Source organism: Anas acuta, chromosome 11, assembly GCF_963932015.1.
Source record: "Anas acuta chromosome 11, bAnaAcu1.1, whole genome shotgun sequence".
Classification (NCBI taxonomy): Eukaryota; Metazoa; Chordata; class Aves; order Anseriformes; family Anatidae; genus Anas; species Anas acuta.
Window position 1 is genome coordinate 9451175 of NC_088989.1, and position 19926 is coordinate 9471100.

General features: G+C 45.2%; 1 protein-coding gene across 6 annotated transcripts in view; it reads left to right on the top strand.

The window, feature by feature from the left end:
• The window catches only part of ARIH2 (ariadne RBR E3 ubiquitin protein ligase 2), a 29679-nt gene extending 10217 nt beyond the window's left edge, over positions 1–19462 (top strand). For 3 of the 6 annotated variants that reach the window (XM_068694583.1, XM_068694584.1, XM_068694585.1), the window contains 13 exons: positions 5223–5290; positions 6973–7036; positions 8974–9121; positions 9842–9963; positions 10625–10734; positions 11792–11909; positions 13317–13367; positions 13463–13484; positions 14988–15139; positions 16212–16355; positions 16707–16775; positions 17542–17625; positions 18106–19462. In XM_068694583.1, coding sequence (XP_068550684.1) covers positions 5223–5290; positions 6973–7036; positions 8974–9121; positions 9842–9963; positions 10625–10734; positions 11792–11909; positions 13317–13367; positions 13463–13484; positions 14988–15139; positions 16212–16355; positions 16707–16775; positions 17542–17625; positions 18106–18177 — 1224 coding nt within the window. In that variant the 3' untranslated portion in view covers positions 18178–19462. The remainder of the gene's footprint in view (positions 1–5222; positions 5291–6972; positions 7037–8973; positions 9122–9841; positions 9964–10624; positions 10735–11791; positions 11910–13316; positions 13368–13462; positions 13485–14987; positions 15140–16211; positions 16356–16706; positions 16776–17541; positions 17626–18105) is intronic. The other 3 variants (XM_068694586.1, XM_068694588.1, XM_068694587.1) reach the window with 3 other exon arrangements.
• Positions 19463–19926: the final 464 nt, after the last annotated feature.

The following is a 19926-nucleotide window of genomic DNA, read 5'->3' on the forward strand; positions in this document are numbered from 1 at the left end:
TGACGGTTGCGGAGGGAGGACTTTGCTGCAAGACTTTGAACGCTTCGGGTGTTTATAGCAGGTGATGTCAATGACAGCTCGAGCCCCTGCAACCTCGGGAGTTTTGCACCAGGACTGTGTAAGAGAGAGAGATCAAAGCAAAGACGAAAACTTGGTCCAAAAAAAAGCTTTTTGGTAGCCTTTTTTTGTTTCTTCTTAATTCCTAATATTTCTGCAATTTTCTGATAAATCCTTCAGTAAGAACAGGGAAATCAGTTTCTTCCAATGGGATATGTACAGAGTCAGATCTATTTTCCACATGAGAAATGAGCATAAAATAGTTTGTTTGTTTTTTTCAATTTCTGGGTCACTTTCTTTACCTCAGTATCCTAAAGTAAAGCAGGTGTGAATGTATTTTTTTTTCAACAAAACTATCCCATTAGAAGTACGGTTTCTTTCTGAGGTGTTTCTGTTCTCCACTGTGAGCTCAGTTCAGTCTCTTCTATTTTGCCTATCGTTGCTGACCAACAGCCACAATTTCAGAGGCTCTTGCTCTGTTCTTACTGTTCTGAAGAATTTGTGTGTGTTTCTAGAAGTTTTGATGCAACACAAGCTCGTATTTTCATGAATCCTTCCTTTCCTGGTAGAACTAACAAAACTGTAGTTGTGGATTAAAAGAAATAACCTCCCAAGATTAATTCTAATTGCTTAGCTCTATTTGTATAAAACCTTTGGTTAGGGGAAACACAAAAATGGAAGCAGTATTTCTTTACGCCAGGTTTGTGTTTGTCTCAGCGAGGCGTTTCGGTGCAACCCTGATCTAACATGAATTGTCAGCTTGATGCAAAGCCAGGGGATGTCAGCTCCATCCAGATCACAACATCTCCAACTCACCCTGACTCGAATATCTTTGAGGATCACGTGAGGGTTTTTGTTTGAAATTCCTGATACCAGATTTCTGCAGAAGTGAGGCTCGAAGCAGACCTCCAAAAAAATAGGCCATCCCTCGGAGAAAAGCGAAAGGAACTCATGAGCTATGCATGCTACATCAATATGCATGAGCAATTTCTGTAGAATATAAGCTCTACAAAAGACAGTGTTTTTTTAGCTTTTAGGAAACGTTTCTGTCTGAATGAGCAACTGTCAAAGTGGCATGGTTGAAAAGATTTTCTGCTGTAGAGAGATGAAACTTCAGCTCTTCAAACAGCACAGCTTATCGGGGGAAGCAAGTTGAGGCAGAGCTGTCTTTGTGCTTTCCAAACCCAGCAAGGTACCTGCAGAGCAGCTTTGCAAATTCTTTTGATACTGCCTTGTCCAAGAGTGCCACGCTCTTTCTCACACTTCAGAACCGTGAGAATTTTGCTTATCTTGGAGAGGAGAGAACCCAGGGAGATTAACCTTGAGATTGAAATAAGGAGGGAAAAACACTGGGCTCTCTTCTTCAAAAAGCGAATCAACGTATTTCATGTGGTGACATTTCTTCTTTGTTCTACTTTCAGAATCTAATTTTGTCCGGCATTATGTAAATTTGTTAGATTTTTTTTTTTTTATAACTCCTGTAGAGACTTCCCGTTAAGCAGAGCAGCTTCCTCTTTGGCACCCTTCCCTCGTGCAGAGGCGCTGCACCACTTCTCCAGCGCGGTGCTAAACACGAGCATGGGTGCCCCGTTCTGACAATCCATGGTCTTCTGTCACTGGGAGGTCAGAGTTAAACTGAGGGAGGTTTGGAAAAGGCTTCTGAAGTGACCAAATTTCTGAAGGTGAAGCTGGAAACTGCAGGTTGGATGATGCGATGCCCAGCCAGTTTTCTCTTTTCACCCTGATCATGGATAAAGAAGGAATCTTGAATCAGGAATTTTCCAAGTTCAGTTTTCGACTGAGCCAATCTTTGATACGCAGTTTTTAAACTGATGGTAAGAAAAAGAGGAAATGAAAATGATGGAAAGAAATTCTCTCTTGGTGGAGAGTGTGGTCAAGCACCAGAACGGGCTGCCTGGGGAAGTGGTGGATCCCTGTCCCTGGAGGTATATAAGAGATGTGGCACTGGGGGACGTGGTTTAGTGATGGGACTCGATGTGTCGGGTGGTTAATCTCTAAGGTCTTTTCTGACCTAAAAGACTTTATGATTCAAAATAAAATCTTTCAGCCTGATTGCTGTTTTTAATTTTCCTCTTCACAATTTTAATAAATTTAACCATAGCTGGAAAAGTTCTGGAGGACTCAAGTCATGCAGAAGCACTGGCACAGTTCTGCAGTTGCAGACAAAAAACAAAATAGAAATGCAGCACGTAGAATATGCATTCCCTTCTGCACTGGGGTCCGTATAAATATTTTACTGAAATATCCTGCTGCCAGCAAGGCACTGAGAGGGCCATCTTGCAACTTCTTTGGGTCTTAATTCTCTGAAAGGAGAATAAAGAAGTGGAAACAAAGTTGACATTTTTTCAAAAGCATCTTTTTCAATTTGTTCTGTGTCTGAAACAAGGTGTTACTGGTCTTGAATGACCTAAGTCCCTTGTGTCACCCAGTTGCTGACAGAGGACTGAATCATAGGTTTCTGAAATGTTTCTCAAGTTTGAGATCTTTATTTGTGTAAAACCCCTGGCTGTGCAGGAATCACCTTGCTGGGCAGCGTGCCCTGAGTACCAACCGAGCCTCACTTCTGTGCTGTGAGGCCACAGCTTTCCTTCTGCTTTGGAGCTTTTGTGAAAGTGAACTCGCATCATGAACATGGCTTTAAGAATTCAAAATGTTTTATTCTCATGTGATTTTATAATGCAAGTAGTAAGATTGGCACTACAGCTGGTCTGGTCAGGGCTTGGAGATGGAGCAAAATAGGAATGGACGCAGAAGTTTTATTCGTCATGCCCTACCAAGACCAAGAGAGCGTGCAGGTGGGGAGCGAAGTTTGGCCACTGTGAGGAGTCAGGTTCACAGCCAAGGCCAGACAAGAATTTCTTTGTGATGGGACTTCCTCAGAACATGTTCTGTAACAAAAAGCAGTAGCTTTGCAGAATCACTGGTCTTGATTTAAAATTTCTTCCATGATAGACTCATCTCCAGGTCTGTTAACCTGGCATCTTTTGAGAACATTAGTTCTGCCTTTTGCTTAACAATTTGTCTCAAAACCATTTCATTGTTAGGGCAAATCGTTAGATTAAGTGCTACTATTTGTATTTCTATAATTTTTCATTCTTGGAGGGCACTGTTGATCAGTTCCTCCTCTGGGAACATGTTGCTCTGTATGTTGTTCCTGGAGTCGTGGTGCTGTGACGGATGCTGCACCTCAGGCTGTGAAAATCCAACCAAAAAATGCTCATTTTCATGTGTTACAGATGAGCTTCCCATTTCGGTCTTTTTTTTTTCGTTGTCAGGATGGTAGTTCTTACTGCTACCGAGAAATAATTTAGTTACTGTTAGAGAATGATTCATTAGCATGTGGTTTGCATTCGCAGGAAGCCAGTCTTGTAGAGACCACATTCCTGATGCTTGTTTGTTTTACAGAAACAAAATGCAGATGTCTTCCTCGTACAAGCAAGTCAAAGGTGTCTGTCCCGAGCTGAAGCTCTTGCCTGGGTCTGCCAGGCGGAGGTCTTGAGGCAACCTGTCTGAGATGGGCAGTGGCACTTCACCCATGCAAACAGGAGCGGGCTGCATGTGTCCACTGTGCCACGCTGCTGCTGATGGAAGGCTGCTGCGCTGGGAGCGAGCACTGCCTGGGTGTGCTCCGTGCATCCCATCGCTGGTGAAGCCAGGGCAGGTCACCTCCCAGGTGTCTGGCAGCATGAACTGGTGCTTCAGTTCTTCTGGAAGTTGTTGATGTGAACATTGAAAAATAACCCTGGGCAGATCAGAAAGCAGAGGTGGCAGGAGTAGGTCAGTCACGTTGTGAAACTGCACCTCTGCCCTGGGTTGGTTTTCCAAGGGTAATGATACGTTGCCAGTAGGTGTGCAGAGCCTGCGTTTCGCAGAAGCAGCAGCCACAGCTCGTTTCTCCCTGTGGGGCCGTGCTGGAGTTGTTGCGTGGCTGTGTTACCAGCGCATCAGGCTCCACCTTTCACCTGCAGCAGGGTTCGAGGTGGCTTGTGACTTTCCGGCTGCTGACTGGGACTGGCAGCTTCTCTAGAAAAAATGGATCTCGTCCTGCAGCTGGGATGGAAGTTGTTTTCTGTATATGTGGTAGACAGAGATGTGATGGTGATAGCTTCTCTCAGAGCAGACAAGACAGAGCCTTCCCTGCCAGCAGCTGTGGGAACGCAGGCATGCGGAGCTCCGGCCTTGCTCAGGCGCTCCGAACAGAGCAGAGCAAGGAGGTCGGCTCAGGAGTCTCCCCAAATCCAGGGGAGAGGCGCTGTGTTTGCAGGAGGCCTGCTTTGTTTGGACTCTGAGAGCCTGACAAGGCATGAAGGGTCCAGAGCCTGGGTAAAGTTCAGCAGCCCCGTGGATGGTTGTGGTCCCGGTGGGTGCGAGCAGACCAGTCTGTTCTCTCCTGAAATGATCCAGTACGTAGAAGCAAGGGGAACTTGCTCGCTTGTACCCTTGTAACATGACTTCAAATGTCGTGTGGCAGGATTCTAGAGGCTGCCCAGCCACTTGCTCTGGCTAGCATGGACTGTGCTAGTGCTTGCCAGGAGCCCGTGTAAGGTGAGCAAGTCTGCGTGGAAAGAGTCCCTGTCAGAGGAGCTTTCCGTAGCCCCAGTCGATTCCAGTGCACAACAACTTTCTTTTTTACACTGAATCCTTGGGAAAATATATTTATGTATATATGTATATTATTTTTTCCCCCTACCGTGTGCTGACACAGCATGTCTGTGCTTGCAGGTTGTTGTTGCTTCTCCAGCTCAGTAAGCAGGCTCAGCCTGCCCTGCGGGGCCGATGTGGGGCACTTCGCAAGGACCCCGAGCCCAGTCCGGTGTGAGCCTCTCAAGGGGTGCCCACAGTTAGGGCTGGATGTTGGGCTTCCAAGATCACTTAAACTAATCACTGATTTCCTGATTCCTTCCTCTTTGTGCTGTTGTGATGAATATTTGGGTTAGTTTGGTACGTCTCTGCTTTATTCCAACCTGTCTATTGTAGATACACTGGCTGTGAAATTATGTCTACAAGTTTAATGGAAGTGAATATCACTGAGCTGTTTCACTGGGTTTGTACAATTTATTAGCCTTGTAAGAACATCATAGTCCTGAGCAGAAATATGTCCTCAAAATATGCCTCACTTTTCTTTTCTTTTTTTTTTAACCTAGGTGTCACATGCTGTTGCAAAACTTGTATTAGTTAGTTTCCACTGGCAAATCTCAGAGATTTTGGAAAGGTAAGTGCAAGTAATCTTACTTCTTCAGTGCTCAGTGCTTTTCCTCCTCTCTTTGCAAGAGTCTTCAGGGCGTAGTGTCTTTTGACAAGTGTCTCTGAACCTGAAAGCAGGCCACACTGCCGTGCCAGGGAGCAGAGGAGAAATGCTGTTTTGTTGAGGCTGCACTGCCTGTAAAGAATTTGTAAACAGGGAGAGGGGAGTGTCAGTGAACGTCTTTCAGTCTGAGGAATTATCTTCACGCTGGGAACCCTGGAGATGCACACAGCTTAAACAATGAGATAGCAGATTGAGAGAGTTGCATCTATATTTATTTTAACAAAGTTAACATATGTTCAGTTTGGAACATACGAGCCACAAATCGTAAAGAAACACTGAACTTATGCTGATGTACCACTTAGTCCGTTTGCTTCAAGATCTTTGCTCCCTCTGAATGTGATGTTTTTTCCAAGCTGACTGGCATTTGGAGAGCAGCAGCCGATGGTGTGAGAGAACTAATAAGCGCAGCCCCTTTGTTGCTCTGACAGTGTCACGCTGCAGTGAGTCCTCTGGCTGATTTCAAAAGGAGGCTTCGGACTCTGCCCAAATGTATGCGGGAAGTGTGTCAGGAGGCACTGCTGTCTGGCAGCCCCTCCAGCAAATACTGGCTCCGAACTGAACATTGTCTGAAAATAGAGAGCACATCAGCCTGACTCATTCTGCCATGCCATTTTTGGCCCTGTTAGCCAGCAGCTTCATCCAGAGAACGTATGGGAGACGCATCTCACGTATGGATGTCGTCGCAGCATCCCTGGTAACTGGCTCGTTGGTTACCATGCATCCTGTGAAAGCTTTTCCCTGGGGAATGTGGAGGGAGAGATTCCTGCACAGCAGCTCAGAGTGATTCTGCTGGTTAACTTACAAGGTTTAAACAAGAGGAACTCTGGTGAAGGTTTTACTTCTCACACTATGACTTTGCAAGTTGTTCTCCGTTCAATCTGGTCCTCAAACTTCTGTCTTGGTACAAAGTAGCAGTATCCAATTAAAGATCCCTAAACACACCTAAAAATGCTTGTGGGGAGGGAAGATTTAAATCCTAGTCACAACTCTGATGCTCCTTTCTATTCCTGAATTCACTGATGTATTATTGGAGATGCAAACATTCCTCAGCAGTTGAAATCACAAAGACCTGTTTAATTCTAAGGCTGTTGATAGACAGCTTCATATGCCTAAAGGGTGATAATCTGTCATAAAGTAAATACGTAGCTAGATAGTAGACTGCAGCCAAAGTGAGACCTAACCAGGACAGCTTGATTTTTACAAAGGAGTGGAAGACAGGCAGAAGCCTTGCTGGAGTGTGTTATCATGTGCAATGGCTTGAGACTACTCGAGGAGTGAAAATATTAGTGTGGGTAGAAAAATCTTCAAAAAAAATTTCTTGGGGCGGGAGGGCACTTGTAGCAAAATTTCCATTGAGGAATAGAAGGGAAATGTTAATATTTTGAAGAAACTATCGTAAAGTTTTGGTGACGAGAGTTCAGCTCACCCAGTGAGGGGCCTCACACAGCACACACTTCCATGCTCCTCGTCAAAACCTCCACTACCATTCGCAGAGAGCCTGTCATTTATTCAGGTGAGAAGGACCAGTTCAACAGTGCAAAATGTATTCAGAAATGGATTTGATCGTTCTTTAATTGCCTTTTCAGACACAAGTCTAACGCTGCCCAGTTGCTAGTAGAAGCACGAGTACAGCCCACCTCATCCAAACATGTAAGTATGCTATTTTGGTCTCTTCCCTTGGCAGAGGTGCTTCCGAGCCACCTTGTCAGAGGTGTGCGTTACCAATGGGCCTGTCCCATATCCACTCTTTGCAGACTCAAGGTCCTACACCCTCAATAAGTGCTGGGTTTACCTTTTAAATGAGACCGCATTCAAGAAGTGTCTAACATGTAAACAACTGCTTTGCTGTTGTTTTGCAGGTTGTGTTCAATAATTACTTGCCTCAAGAAAATTAAGCTATTCTTTTGGCAGGAATGATGGTAAACAATGGCAGGAGCAGAGTGCGTGGGCCTGGCTACCTCTTCTGATACTGCTCGCTCTGTAAAAGACACTACAGGAAGGTTCTGGCTGCACAGAGTGAGCAGTGCCTGTCTGTGGCTAGAACAGAGGTTTTTTCTTGAGATGCCTAAGTTGGCTCCACTGCTCTGCTCGAGGATGCTTAAGCCAAATCTCTCAGTGGTGTTTCTGCTGAGCCAGCCAGTATTGATATTTGAACCCCCAGCTTGTGTTTTGCAGCCAGGGCTCCATGGTTTCTTGGATACTTTTTTTTCCTTCTAAAAGGTTAGTTTAAGGCTTGACAAAATTGTTTTGATATCAGTTCACTGCAGTCTTTTTGCATGTGCTAGGGCTAGTCACTCTGTGCTTCAGCTCCTAGTGCAGAATGATGATGTTTTGGGGGGACTCTTTGGGACATACACTTATACCGTAGAGCAACTGACCCTACAGGGAGAAGCTACAGTGGGACAGCTCAGAGAAAAGTTCTGAGGGACGGCTTTCAAAGGTTCTAGGTAGTGTGCTTGCTGCTCGTGTTGAGCAGTTGATCTGCGCAGTTGCTGAGTTGGTGAATTTTGTTTTTGTCCGTAAGTGAGGCTGCTTAGAACAAAGTTGCTTTATTTCTTTTTCATGTGGTCATGCTACAAAACAAGCTCTACTGGTCATGTGGCTGGGCACTCATGCTGCTGCTCCTCCGTGTCTCTGGCATGCGGAGCTATGCATGGCAGCTTGACGTCTGCCTCACACGAGCTTCCCAAAGAGCAGCAAAGGTTTAAGCAGTGGAAAGTGATTATATGGCTTCTCTGTGAAAAGGGAAATAGGAGCATAAAGTCCTGTTAACAGCTTTGTAGAGCCTCGCTTTTGCTAAATGCTGTGCTAGACCTATTTCTTCAGGTCCCAAGGGTGAGCCAAAATGTGTTAGAGGCTGGATCTGCTGTCTAGGGATTAGTTCTGCACTACCCACGGGGAGAGCAGACGGCTTCCTAGTGAAGCAATAGCAGAATTATGCCTGACTTGAAACAAACCTTCTAATCCTTTTCAGTTGGAGAGATGAAGCCTATTTTGCCAAATGTAGTGTAGGCAGAAAATAAGAGATGTGAGAAAATCCCTGAACTTTGTGATGGTCTGTGAACAACCTTTTCTCCTTGTATAAGGTCTCTACATGCCATACTTTCATTTGCATATCAAATACAGTACCCAGAATCATTGTCCTGTAAGAGAGCATTGCTAAGCCTGCTTCCAGCTCTAGCTGCTCTTCATGGCGGGTGGAACAGTGATCAAGTCTAACCCAGCTAACAAAGAATATCAGTAAATGCAGGAAAGGACACACATAAAGATTTATTTTCTCACTTTTCAAACAAGGAAAAAGTAAGAACCAGAAAAATAAAGGTGAGTTCTGTGTAGCACTAGACAAGAAGCAGGAGCTGTTCAGTGACTGTTCATCTGTTGTGCTCCATGAGGCTGAAGAGGTTCATGAGAAGGGTGCAGTGCAGTGCAGCACCCCAGCACGCCACTCACTTAGGAGCCTGTTCTGGCTTAGAGCTCCTCTGAGACCATTGTCCCAGTGAAGGTGATGAAAGTGACAGTGGGTGAGGTTGAGAACTCGCCAGGGAAGCTGGGATGTTTTCCCTGTAATGCTTTTTTGTCTCTCGCAGGCAATGGTACATTCCTCCCATCACTGCGCAGTGTGCATGCAGTTTGTCCGGAAGGAGAACTTGCTTTCTCTGGCTTGTCAGCACCAGTTCTGTCGCAGCTGCTGGGAGCAGCATTGTACAGTGCTCGTCAAGGATGGCGTCGGAGTTGGTGAGTTTGACTCGTGTGTGGTAGCGGGTCTGTATTTGACATGCTGGCTGCTCTGCAGATGACTGGCAGAATTGCTCTGAAAGAGCTCAGTAACGAGAAGCTGGAGCATGGAGTGGGTTCTTGTGACAAACCTAACTTTAACTAGCAGTCTTACCTGAATCCCTGGTGAGCGTTGCCATACCAGCTGGAGAGTTCTCCTCCTGCCTAACAAAACCTGCAAGTCCAGAGATGCATTTGCTGCTCTTCTCCCCTTTGTGATCTCAAGAGCGTGACTGTAACAAATTAAAAGTTGCAAATCTTCTGCATTTTGAGATTGCATCTCTGGTGATGTGTGGTTGCATTGCCCTGGGAATTGGTGTGGATGCAAACATCTGTTTCCTTGGTGTTGGCCAGTAGTAGCCAGAGTTGCTTTGGGCTTCTTTATCCTGTCATTCATTCCCGTGTGGCAGTAACATGCAATTTTCTGCTCTAAGTGTCTGACTTTGTGAGCCCTGGTTGAAACACTTACTGATGCTGGATACATTTGTGCTCTGTCATCTTTCTGTGAATACAGTTGGGCTTCAGCTTTTCAGCAGCCCTGATAGATTTGCTAGGTCTGTTTCACAGTTGTGTCCCTCTTGCCACAACAACAGATGGCACCTAGGAAACTGTGTTGAATGCTATCTCTGTCTCTGCTCCTTTTAGCACAAATTGCACTGTGCTGAAACGCTGTTTTCTCAGGGGTCTCCTGCATGGCTCAGGACTGCCTACTTCGGACACCAGAAGACTTTGTGTTTCCATTGCTGCCTAGTGAAGAGCTGAAAGACAAATACAGGCGCTACCTCTTCAGGGACTATGTGGAGGTATTGTCTTTTTCAGGCTTAAAATACCCTGGATTAATTCACCAATGACTTGCAGAAATTGTGTTTGAGGTGCCTTGCATCTCTGATTAGAAATGCAGTAACTGCAGCAGAATTGTCTCTCATAAACATGACGTCGGTGCTCCTGTAGTACAGCCTCACTGACAAAATGCTCTAGCAGGTTGCCAAAGTAAATTCTGCTGTAAGGTCACCCAGTAACTGCTTGGCTAGTGCTTGGCTCTTTTCCTCAAGTAGAATTCTCAGAATGTTTCAGCTGAGAACCTCAAACTTAAGTCTGAGTTTTAAAGCCCTCCTTGCTCTTGCCACAGATATTTTAGGCTCTGAAAAGTAAGTCCTTCACCTTAGTGAAGGACCAACTGGATTGGTTTGCTCAGTAACGTTTTAGTGAGATTTATTGATATTAAGATATACATGGTTAAGGTTAAATGTGCAGGGAATATTCTGGTTACTGGGAACAGACTGGGAAAAGTAAAGAAACAGGGAAGCAAGTATGAAAGAGTGGTGTCACCTTTTTTCAATAAGTGGGAGGAAACAGCCACCACAAGAAAGCAGCTGAGTACATTCTGGAGCATAAGATGAGGATGGGGAACGTTTCTGCTCTTCTGCATACGTTGCTGATCTTATCACCATGATATGTTCACAGAGCCATTATCAGCTGCAGCTGTGTCCTGGTGCAGATTGTCCTATGGTCATACAGGTACAGGAGCCAAAAGCCCGGCGAGTGCAGTGCAATCGTTGCAATGAGGTCTTCTGGTAAGAAACAGAAAAGGTTAAAGATCATGGGGAAATTATATGCTGTCCTCAGAGCTACTCCGTTTGCTTGCCAACAGGTTCAGCGTGTGAAAAAGCATCTCAAATGCTTTGCTAGAGTTGTTTGTAACTTGAGTTAGTTTGAGTAATTGGACACTTGGTGTCTGACTTCTGCAGGTGGTCAGCCTTCCCCTTGCTCCCTAAACTCCTTGGAGTTGGGCATTCTGACAGTCAGGGAACACAGGGCTTGAGTAACAAAGGGGTTAAAAATCTTCCTTTCTCATATGCTGGTTGGCTAGGTTACAAATTTTGCTGCAGTCAAAGTGAGTGGTAGAGAATCTGGTAATGGTTGTGGAGGCCTTGCAGCTATCTGCTGATACTGTGTTTTTGGGCTTATTACAAGTTTTTGATGCCCAGAGTGTCTGGTGTGTTTCGAGGCTGTCAGGAGAATAAATTCCTGCTGAATAGGAACACTAATGGTCCTTGTCTGCCTTCAAGTACGAATGGGGCAAGAGTAAAAAACTACAAAAGGTAGTTTGTAGGGCTGCTGAAGTGTATTCTGCTATTGGTCTTCAGAATCACTGCTGTTGAGAATGCCTGTGGAGTGTGATACAACGGTTTGAGAGCCCCAACTCCCTGGTATGTCTGTGCAAACAGCCCTCGCTCACCGGGGGCTGTTTGGGTTGTGCTAATGCAGGAGGAGGATATCTGTCACTGGAGTCAGTTTACTTGTAAAGCCACTGGTATGCTCCAGGCCTCTACACTCATGTTAGAGCAGCGGTAGGTAGAGTCAGTAGGGAGGGATGTGTCAGCCCTCAGACACATTTTTGACAGAGAAGGCCTCTTCTCTCATCCTGATGCCAGTTTCTGCACAGGAGAGTGGTGCTTTATTGCAGCTCTCACTTGGTCTTTGCACTCTGGTAATGCATGAGTGCGTTTGTAGCCCTTATCCTCACTTGGCCTCCCAGATTTTGGTCATCATGAAAACCTCAGTTCTTGAATTACTTCCCGGGAAATTGACATGATGTGTCTTTTTCTTCTTTTCTTTTTCTCTATTAAGCTTTAAGTGTCGGCAGATGTACCACGCACCTACAGACTGTGCTACCATCCGGAAATGGCTCACCAAGTGTGCAGATGACTCCGAAACAGCCAACTACATCAGTGCTCACACTAAAGATGTAAGGCCAAGCACCTGCTTGTTTTCCTTTGTCCTCTAGTCCTGCCTGGGAAGCAAGCTACAGTTGTGTACATACTTAGCATCGTGTGCTGCTTTTTCCAAGGCTGTAAATTCTCACAGCTTTCTAAGGCCAGTGATACAACACAGCTGAATGTGTGGGGAATGCTTTGCACACGAGGTCCAGCTGCCCTCCTGCAGCATGACTTAGTGTGAATGTCTTTGGCAGCCAGGTGTGCTGCCCTCCCATGGGCAAAAGGCAGAATTGTGGCTGCTTCAAAATGATCACTGAAGGTGTATTTCAAATGGAAAGAGGGTGCAGTAAGTGCAGTCAGTAAATACTGGTGGTGTTTAACCTTGAACACCTGTGTGGAGTGCTGTGAACTAGGTGAGGGAGATAGTCCTGATTTGGCAAAGAGAACAAAAAGGTGTTAGATGAAATCTGTAACTTAGGTGGTGAAGTACTTCTAGTAGATTTAGACTCAAGAAAAAGAAATAGTACTACATATTGTGCACTCTGTCTGTGGAATTGGCTTAAAAGGTTGTAGGCAAACTGCTAGGTTAGCCGTCTGTAGACTGGAACTTTAAGTTTCTTTGGGGAATTTTGTGGCGTGAATTCAAAATAGTTCTTAGTTGGCTAGCATTTATTTTACCATAACCGATAGCAATTGTGACAGTGCTAATTAGGCACAAGCTTCAGTTATGTTCAGGAAGTGCGTAGTTAGACCAGAGACCCTAAATATATTTATTTTTCTGGAGAGTGTGATGGTGCTGTATTTGCTATGCTCATTCATAAACATAAAGTTCTGTTATGTTCAGCGTTGTTGAGGCACACGTTTTACCTGCTGTTAAAACTTATAAAAAAAAAACAACAAAACTCGCTTCCTTCTTTGTACCTATGCAACCCCAAAAATGTTCCTGAACTTGACACCCCACGGCATCAGTGGACTGCTGATGGAGCAAAGAAGTGTGCAGCTCACTGTGATCAGACATTCTCTTCTAGTAGCTAAGTTATCATCTGCTAGGGACTGTGGAATGCAGGATGCAGAGCTGGTTATCTTGTCTGAGTAGCTGTGGAAGCTACTGTCGTGTGTGCCTGTACCTGAGCAACTGCTAAATGCTAACTCTGAGACCTTCAGTTTTAGAAGCAGCAACAGCAGCAAACTTGTTTTCTGGAGCAAGCAGTCCAGTGCTGCTGTGCAACATCCCTGGCTTTCTGCCTCCTTTTAAATTGAGCTGCCAGTAATTGGTGGGAGTAAGAATGTATATATATATTAATGTTTTCACATATGCTTATTTAAAAAAAAGGGAGGGAGGGGAAGCCAGGGTAGAATAATCATGCAAGCATTGTCATTCTCCAGAAACCTGCTGGAGACAGAGTTGGGTCTAACAAATGTTTCTGTTTCCCCAGTGTCCGAAGTGCAATATCTGTATTGAAAAGAATGGAGGCTGCAATCACATGGTGAGCAGTTCCCTGAATGCGTCAGATCTTCCTTTTTCTAAGCAGAATTTTTTTTCCACTTCCCACTAACCAGTGCCTCCTGTCTTCTCTTTCAGCAATGCTCCAAATGCAAGCACGGTAAGTAGAATTTGCAAAACAGTTTTCTCAGTAATGGGGGTTAGAGATGTTCTCTTCTCTTTTTTGTGCTATGAAGGTGAACTGTCAACACCGACCAATTTTCTTTCCCCTCCCCCAGTAAAAGGTGAACAGGGTTCTAATTACAGCCTTGCGTGATAGCTTTTTTCCCCACTGTCTATGATCTCAGCTGGGTTCTGATTCAGCGCTAGTTTGGCTCCCTCTCCCTGACATGTCCAATAAATAGAGAAGTCTTCATCTCTGCTGTAATATTAACAGTGGAAATTATCTTATTAAACGCTTTCCACGTAAATGTATTTATCATCAGCTGAAAATACTGGCAGAACTGATCTTTTTACTCAGATCAGCTTAAGTCCTTCTGCTCACTGCTAGAAATAATGAGGCACAGCCCAGCTGAAACTGCAGGAGTTGTGAACTGTTCTGCATCACATTATCTGTTGGATTTCTTAGTCCACCCCTGTGCAATTAGCAGCCGAACTGTCTTTGGTCCTTTGTGTGCTCCTACAAAGTGACAGCCTGTTCTTGCACAGATCTTCTCATGGCAGAATTAATTTCTGTTGCCTTGGAGCAAGATAGCTCGTTTTCGGGCCCTTTGTGTTGTGTGCTGCTAGGAAATATTATAATATCAGAACCTTACTTGGATGATGATTAAAGATTGCTGTCCTTTCTCATTTCCTTTGCTTTGGGGTCCTCAGCAGCACTGGATGTGATTTGATGGAGCTCTGTGACAAGGGTGAGCAAGCAAGTGCAAAGGTACCATGGTGACTAGCACTCGAGAAGGCTGGTGAACTCTGGAAATAGCAATTTCAGTCTCTTATAATCAGTGATACAAAAGTGATTCTTATTGTAGCAACTTAATCTCCATCTTTTTTCCTTTCTAGCAGAACACTCACAGCCTCGCTCTGAAATCAGGAAACTGTTAAACGGGTTTTGCTATTGCTCTCTTTCCTCCACTTTCTTCCCAGTTCAGTGGCTCCTAACTTGAAGCGTTATTAACCACTGATATCTGAAGTCACCCAGGTAGTTCTCTCTTTGAGAGAGCTGAGGGCAGACTTTTGCATGAGTTAGTTTCCTTTGGGATTTGATTGTTCGTATTTTATTCAGCCAGAGATTCGCATGGGGCAGTACACCAGCAGTGGGGAGGATGCATCTCACTAATAAGACCACAGCCCGCCTCTTCTTTAACCCGGAGTGACAGCCTGTGCAGAGCACAAGATCCGTGCATGGGTCTTGGTGTACAGAATGCAGCACTCCAGGGTTTACTTTCCATAATTGCACAGGAGGCTGTACAGTGAAAATCTTCGAGACAGGCTGGTATTTTTGGCTCACTGGTGTGTTCTGTTTTGCAAGATGATACAAAATGTATGTCTCTTGGCTTAGCAGAAATAGCTGAAAGCAGATGGGTTGTGTCTCCTGAAGCTTTTCTCTCTTAGAGATGTGTTTTTTTTCTGTGCATCACAGTGGGTTTTTCACTGTTTTCTGCAGACTTCTGCTGGATGTGTCTGGGAGACTGGAAGACTCATGGCAGCGAGTACTACGAATGCAGTCGGTACAAAGAGAATCCTGATATTGTAAACCAGAGTCAGCAAGCACAGGCCAGGGAGGCCCTTAAGAAGTACTTGTTCTATTTTGAGAGGGTAGGAGACATCTCTTTGGCCAGAGCTGCTGTAGCCTTTTAATGCTCCCTGCCTGGTGCAAAGGTCATTGCCAGCAATCTCCGTGCAAGAAACTGCCCAAAGAGAATTTGTGCTGAATTTTCAGGCCCTGTTCTTTCTTACTTAGTCGTCCCGCCCTGTGAATCCCATCCAAACAACTAATATCATCCCCAAAGGAAATCACATTTGCTCCTGCGTTTCCTTGTGCTAGAGAAAATCGGTATTACCCCTGTGCCACTATATTGTTTTCCTGCAGGCTGAGTGCTGCTGCAGTAGGTAGATACTGCTCCTATTAAATTCCTTTCGGGATTGGGGAACTTCAGTTCCTTGCAGTATGTCTTTATAGAAGCAAAGAATAAATTCCATTCAAAACTCCATTGGCTGTAGCAAAGCTTTCCTAAAGAGTCACATAATGATATTTTTTTAAATTGCAGTCACAGCACCTCTGTCCACACAACTGACTCAATGCACCTGGACATACGGTGCAATTCTAGAACAGCATCTCTAGAAGAGAACGTGGTAGAGGTTCAATTCTGCTGTGTTTCAGTGCACTTGTTCTCCCTATTAAAATGAGTTTATTTTTCATACTATGAGCCAAATCCTATGATAAAATAAATATGTTCATTCTTGGCTCTCTAGAGCAACAGGCTTTGGGAAATGGCCATGCTTACGGCGTGCATGTGGGTGTTAGAGTCCACTGAGACCATGTTAAATGTTAATTTGAACTTTTGTCCTTTCTATAGAAATCCTTTAAGTAGGCGAATCGCTGTTACTTCCCATCGTGTTAGATACAAGGTCGCTGTGCAACCAGAGGGCATTCCCATTCTGAGGAGCTGGGTTTGCTCCCTGCTCTTTCCTGCCATCAGTCTGTTGTACACAGCCTCCGCTACTTGCTACTGGAGCCGCTCCCTTGCTGTTCTTTCCCACAGCATGTTTTGCCTTGCTGGACTCCTGTCCTACTTTGATTTCTGCTTGCTAGAGCTTGTGCTTTTACTGAAGAAGTATTCTGGTCTCATGCTGTCTTTTTCTTTCCCCTTCTCCCCACCCCTTGCAGTGGGAGAATCACAATAAAAGCTTGCAGCTGGAGGCACAGACATACCAGCGAATCCAGGAAAAAATTCAGGAAAGAGTTATGAACAACTTGGGAACATGGATAGACTGGCAATACCTACAAAATGCTGCAAAACTCCTTGCAAAGGTGGGTAGGTGTGACTTGTGTGGTGCAGAGAAAAGAATCTACACTCGAGAATGCTGAAGTCACAACACCTAGTGAGAGGAAGGGAATTTGGGGATTATGGATGTGTGAGACAGTACCTCCAGTCTAGGCCATGAACTAGCCAAAAATTATCTGGAAGTGACCTCTGGAAACTTACACTTTAACTGTACAAATCCTTCCAAGGAAGGTGTAGGAAGTTCCAGCATCAAGTGTCCAGTCATCCTTGTCAGAAGGTAGCTTGTTGTAGTGACTGTAGACAACTGACTGTGATGACTTCCAGGTCTGAGCTCTTGTCCTTCTTTTCTCTCCCTCTTCCCCTCCGGCCCCCCACAGTGTCGTTATACCCTGCAGTACACATATCCATATGCCTACTACATGGAGTCTGGTCCCAGAAAGAAACTGGTAAGATGTTTTGCTCTTTTTTTCGCTTACAGCTTTTTGGGGTGTAGCTGGCAGCATGCTGGGATGAGTGACTAGACAGACATCCCTCTTCAATTCCAGAGCTTGAGTGTCTGAAATAATAGTCCTGAGTTTGAGGTAAGGACAGGACAAACATATGGGGTTTTCAACTTTTCTCCTCACTTTGAGTGGACCAGCAGCTCAGTCCTCTGATGTGTTACATTGTTTTCCCAGGGCAGCACTGCACTTTCACTAACAAGCAATTTATCCAAAATATTTTGAAGCTTGAAGTGTACAATTGTTCCTTGGTAAGAGTATGGCAGTGCTGTAGCTAGTATCCAAGCTCTTCCCATAGAACACATCATGTGTGTTCTCTCGGGCTGCGCACAGACGTTCTTGTGGAGCTGACTGTGCCAGTGGAACAAGTTACTGCTCCCGGCAGTGGTTAGCAGTCCCTCAGCTCTGCCTGCAGAGCTGCTCACAAGAGCATTTCCTGACCCACTTACTGGCAGAGTGAGCTGAGTTAGTAGGTATTTGTGGCTTGTAGAGTTTCTAGGCTGACATGGTTAATTTTGAGTGATGCAGGTTGAGGAGTGCTCACACAAGGAACTCCTGGAAGCTAAAGGCAGATCGGGAGGAGGCACAAACCTGCTCTGCCAGCACAGCTGTCAGCAGAACACATTTGTCTGCTCCTCAAGTATAGCTTGTGGAATGAGGCTGCTCCACTAAGCCGGTTTCTTGTTGCTGTCTCTAATTTTGCTGTTTGCAGTTTGAATACCAGCAGGCCCAGCTGGAAGCTGAAATTGAAAATCTCTCATGGAAGGTGGAGCGAGCAGACAGCTATGACAGAGGGGTGAGTGTTCTGCTTGCTTGAGCCTGCTGGCCAGATTTTGTAATGGTCAGGCTTACCACTTCTGCAGGAGAGCTAAGGCAGCTCAGTGAGGTTGCTGAGAGACTAGACCCAGAATCTCGCCGTTCTTCCTTTAGCCCAGTGGGTGTTGTAAAAATGGAATGCTCGCTGCTTTACGGGAGAGGAGGGAGGGCTGCAGTGAGTCCTGGAGAACTGAAGCAGGACCAGCAAAACTGTGGAGGAAGCTGCCTGTGGACCTCTGGTTAAGAGCAGATTCCTTAAGCGCTTGGCTTTTTAGACAGAGCAAGAGCTGGGTAATAGCAGTCAGCCTATGTCAAAAGGAAGCAGGATCTGTAATGTTGTGATCCAGAATTCACGTGAAGTGTGAAGGTTGGTGTTTATCAGATGAGCTGAGTCCCTAAAAAGAAATGTACTTGTGTCTGGGGAATTCACACTAACTGTTTCTACCTTTTGTTTTACCAGGACTTAGAGAACCAGATGCACATAGCGGAGCAGAGACGAAGGACCCTGCTGAAAGACTTCCATGACACATAAGACAGGAGGAAATGACAAAGTGCAGGGGTGAGAGCAGCAAGTGAAGTGATGGCAGCTTCACCAGGATAAGCAGGCACTGCCTCTGGGAGAACACGGCCAAGGACAAAGCCACCCCTCCCCTTGCAAGTCAGACACATGCAAACACCACATCTTAGTCCAGTTTGTTCTCTTATCTTTCTGTTTCTGTTTCTGCCAGGCTAGAGGCCAGAGTTCAGATTGGCATATTTCCTGGGACATTTCCCTCCTGCCCTTGATGGTTTCAAAAGGGGAGGGAGTTTTTCTCTGAATGGCTGTTAATAGTATTAGATCATTACAATTTATGTAATTTTCAACGGTTGTACAATTATACAGACAAACCTTAGAATAACACACAACCCTTTTTAAAAATAAATTGGCAGTGGAGTGTTTTTCCTTAATCTGCTGGTAAATTTTAATGGGCTTTTTCCTCTCTCCTGCTCCCTTCCTCTGACCCAGAAATCCTCCTAGGCAGGGAAGGAGGCTACAAAATAACTCGGCTATATTTCCTGATGCTCCTTTAGCCAGGACATTGTAGCATTGGCATTGCATGAGGAGAGTGGCTGGTGTTAAGAGTGGCTGCTGCTGTGTCTGACCTGACAGTACCAGCAGTGGCTGTGATTTAGAATGATTACATGCAACGTCTCTTTTCTTGTAAATCAGCTGTGCAAAGTCCTGCTGCTCAAACAAAAGCAAACAGAGGAATTGTAGGGGAGGGAGCAGGTTAACAACGGGGGGATATGCCTTGAGCCAGGTCACATTCTGCATTTGATGAATTTTAGGTCTTCCATGTAGATTTTTTGCTTTCCTTGTTTTTGTGGGGAGGGTGTTGTATTGCCAAAGTGAGTGATGAGGGAATAGTAGCATACAGTTGTTAATCAAAGCTTGGGGCTTTTTCAGGGTGAAACAATCCATGCAACCTGGTAAAGAATACTTGTGCCTGCTGGGTAACATGGTTGAGAAAATTTGATCCCATTCATCAAGGTGAAACTAAAACTCCGCGACGCTATGAGGAGGAACGATTATGTACAACACACTTCCTGGCACTTGTTGGCAATGTGGACAGGCACTTGAACCTAGGTGCACTGCTCGTGCAGAGCCTGCACCAAGCCAGGCAGGAAATTAACTAGCAAAATTAATTTATTTGTATATTAGTATCAATACTTGGTGAGGACTTATCAGAAAATTGGTTGTTAGGAGCATGTGGAGCTTTTCTATTAACATTTTTTCTAATGTAAAATATACACTAAAATAAAAATATGAAAACCTAGTTCATCTTGGTAGGGGTTAACGTGAAAAAAAAAAAAAAAAAGGTTGTTTGAATGTTGATGCTTGCCTGTTTGCTGTAGGAAGCAGGCCCCGTGTTCAGCTTTCACAGGTGTGTGTCCAGGAGCGGGGGGCGTGCGGCCGGTAAGGTGGAGCTGGAGCCTCTGAGTTGAGGACATCGGGGGCTTCTCTTCCATGCTGCATTGCCTTTGACGTGTACTCTGCCAAGTGATGCTGTATAAAAACAACACAGGTTATACTGAGGGGGTGGGGGGGATGCTGAATTGCTGCGTGTCAGCAGCTGGGGCCGTTCTCATCAACCCGAGCCACGAGGCAAGCTTTGGCAGCAGGTACAACTGGATGGGTGGATGGGAATGAGGGATGCTGAGAGAAATACCCACCCTGGGAGCTAACCCCGTGCCCGCTGCTTGTCCCCAGCGGAGATTCCCAACGGGGAGCGGGCTGCTC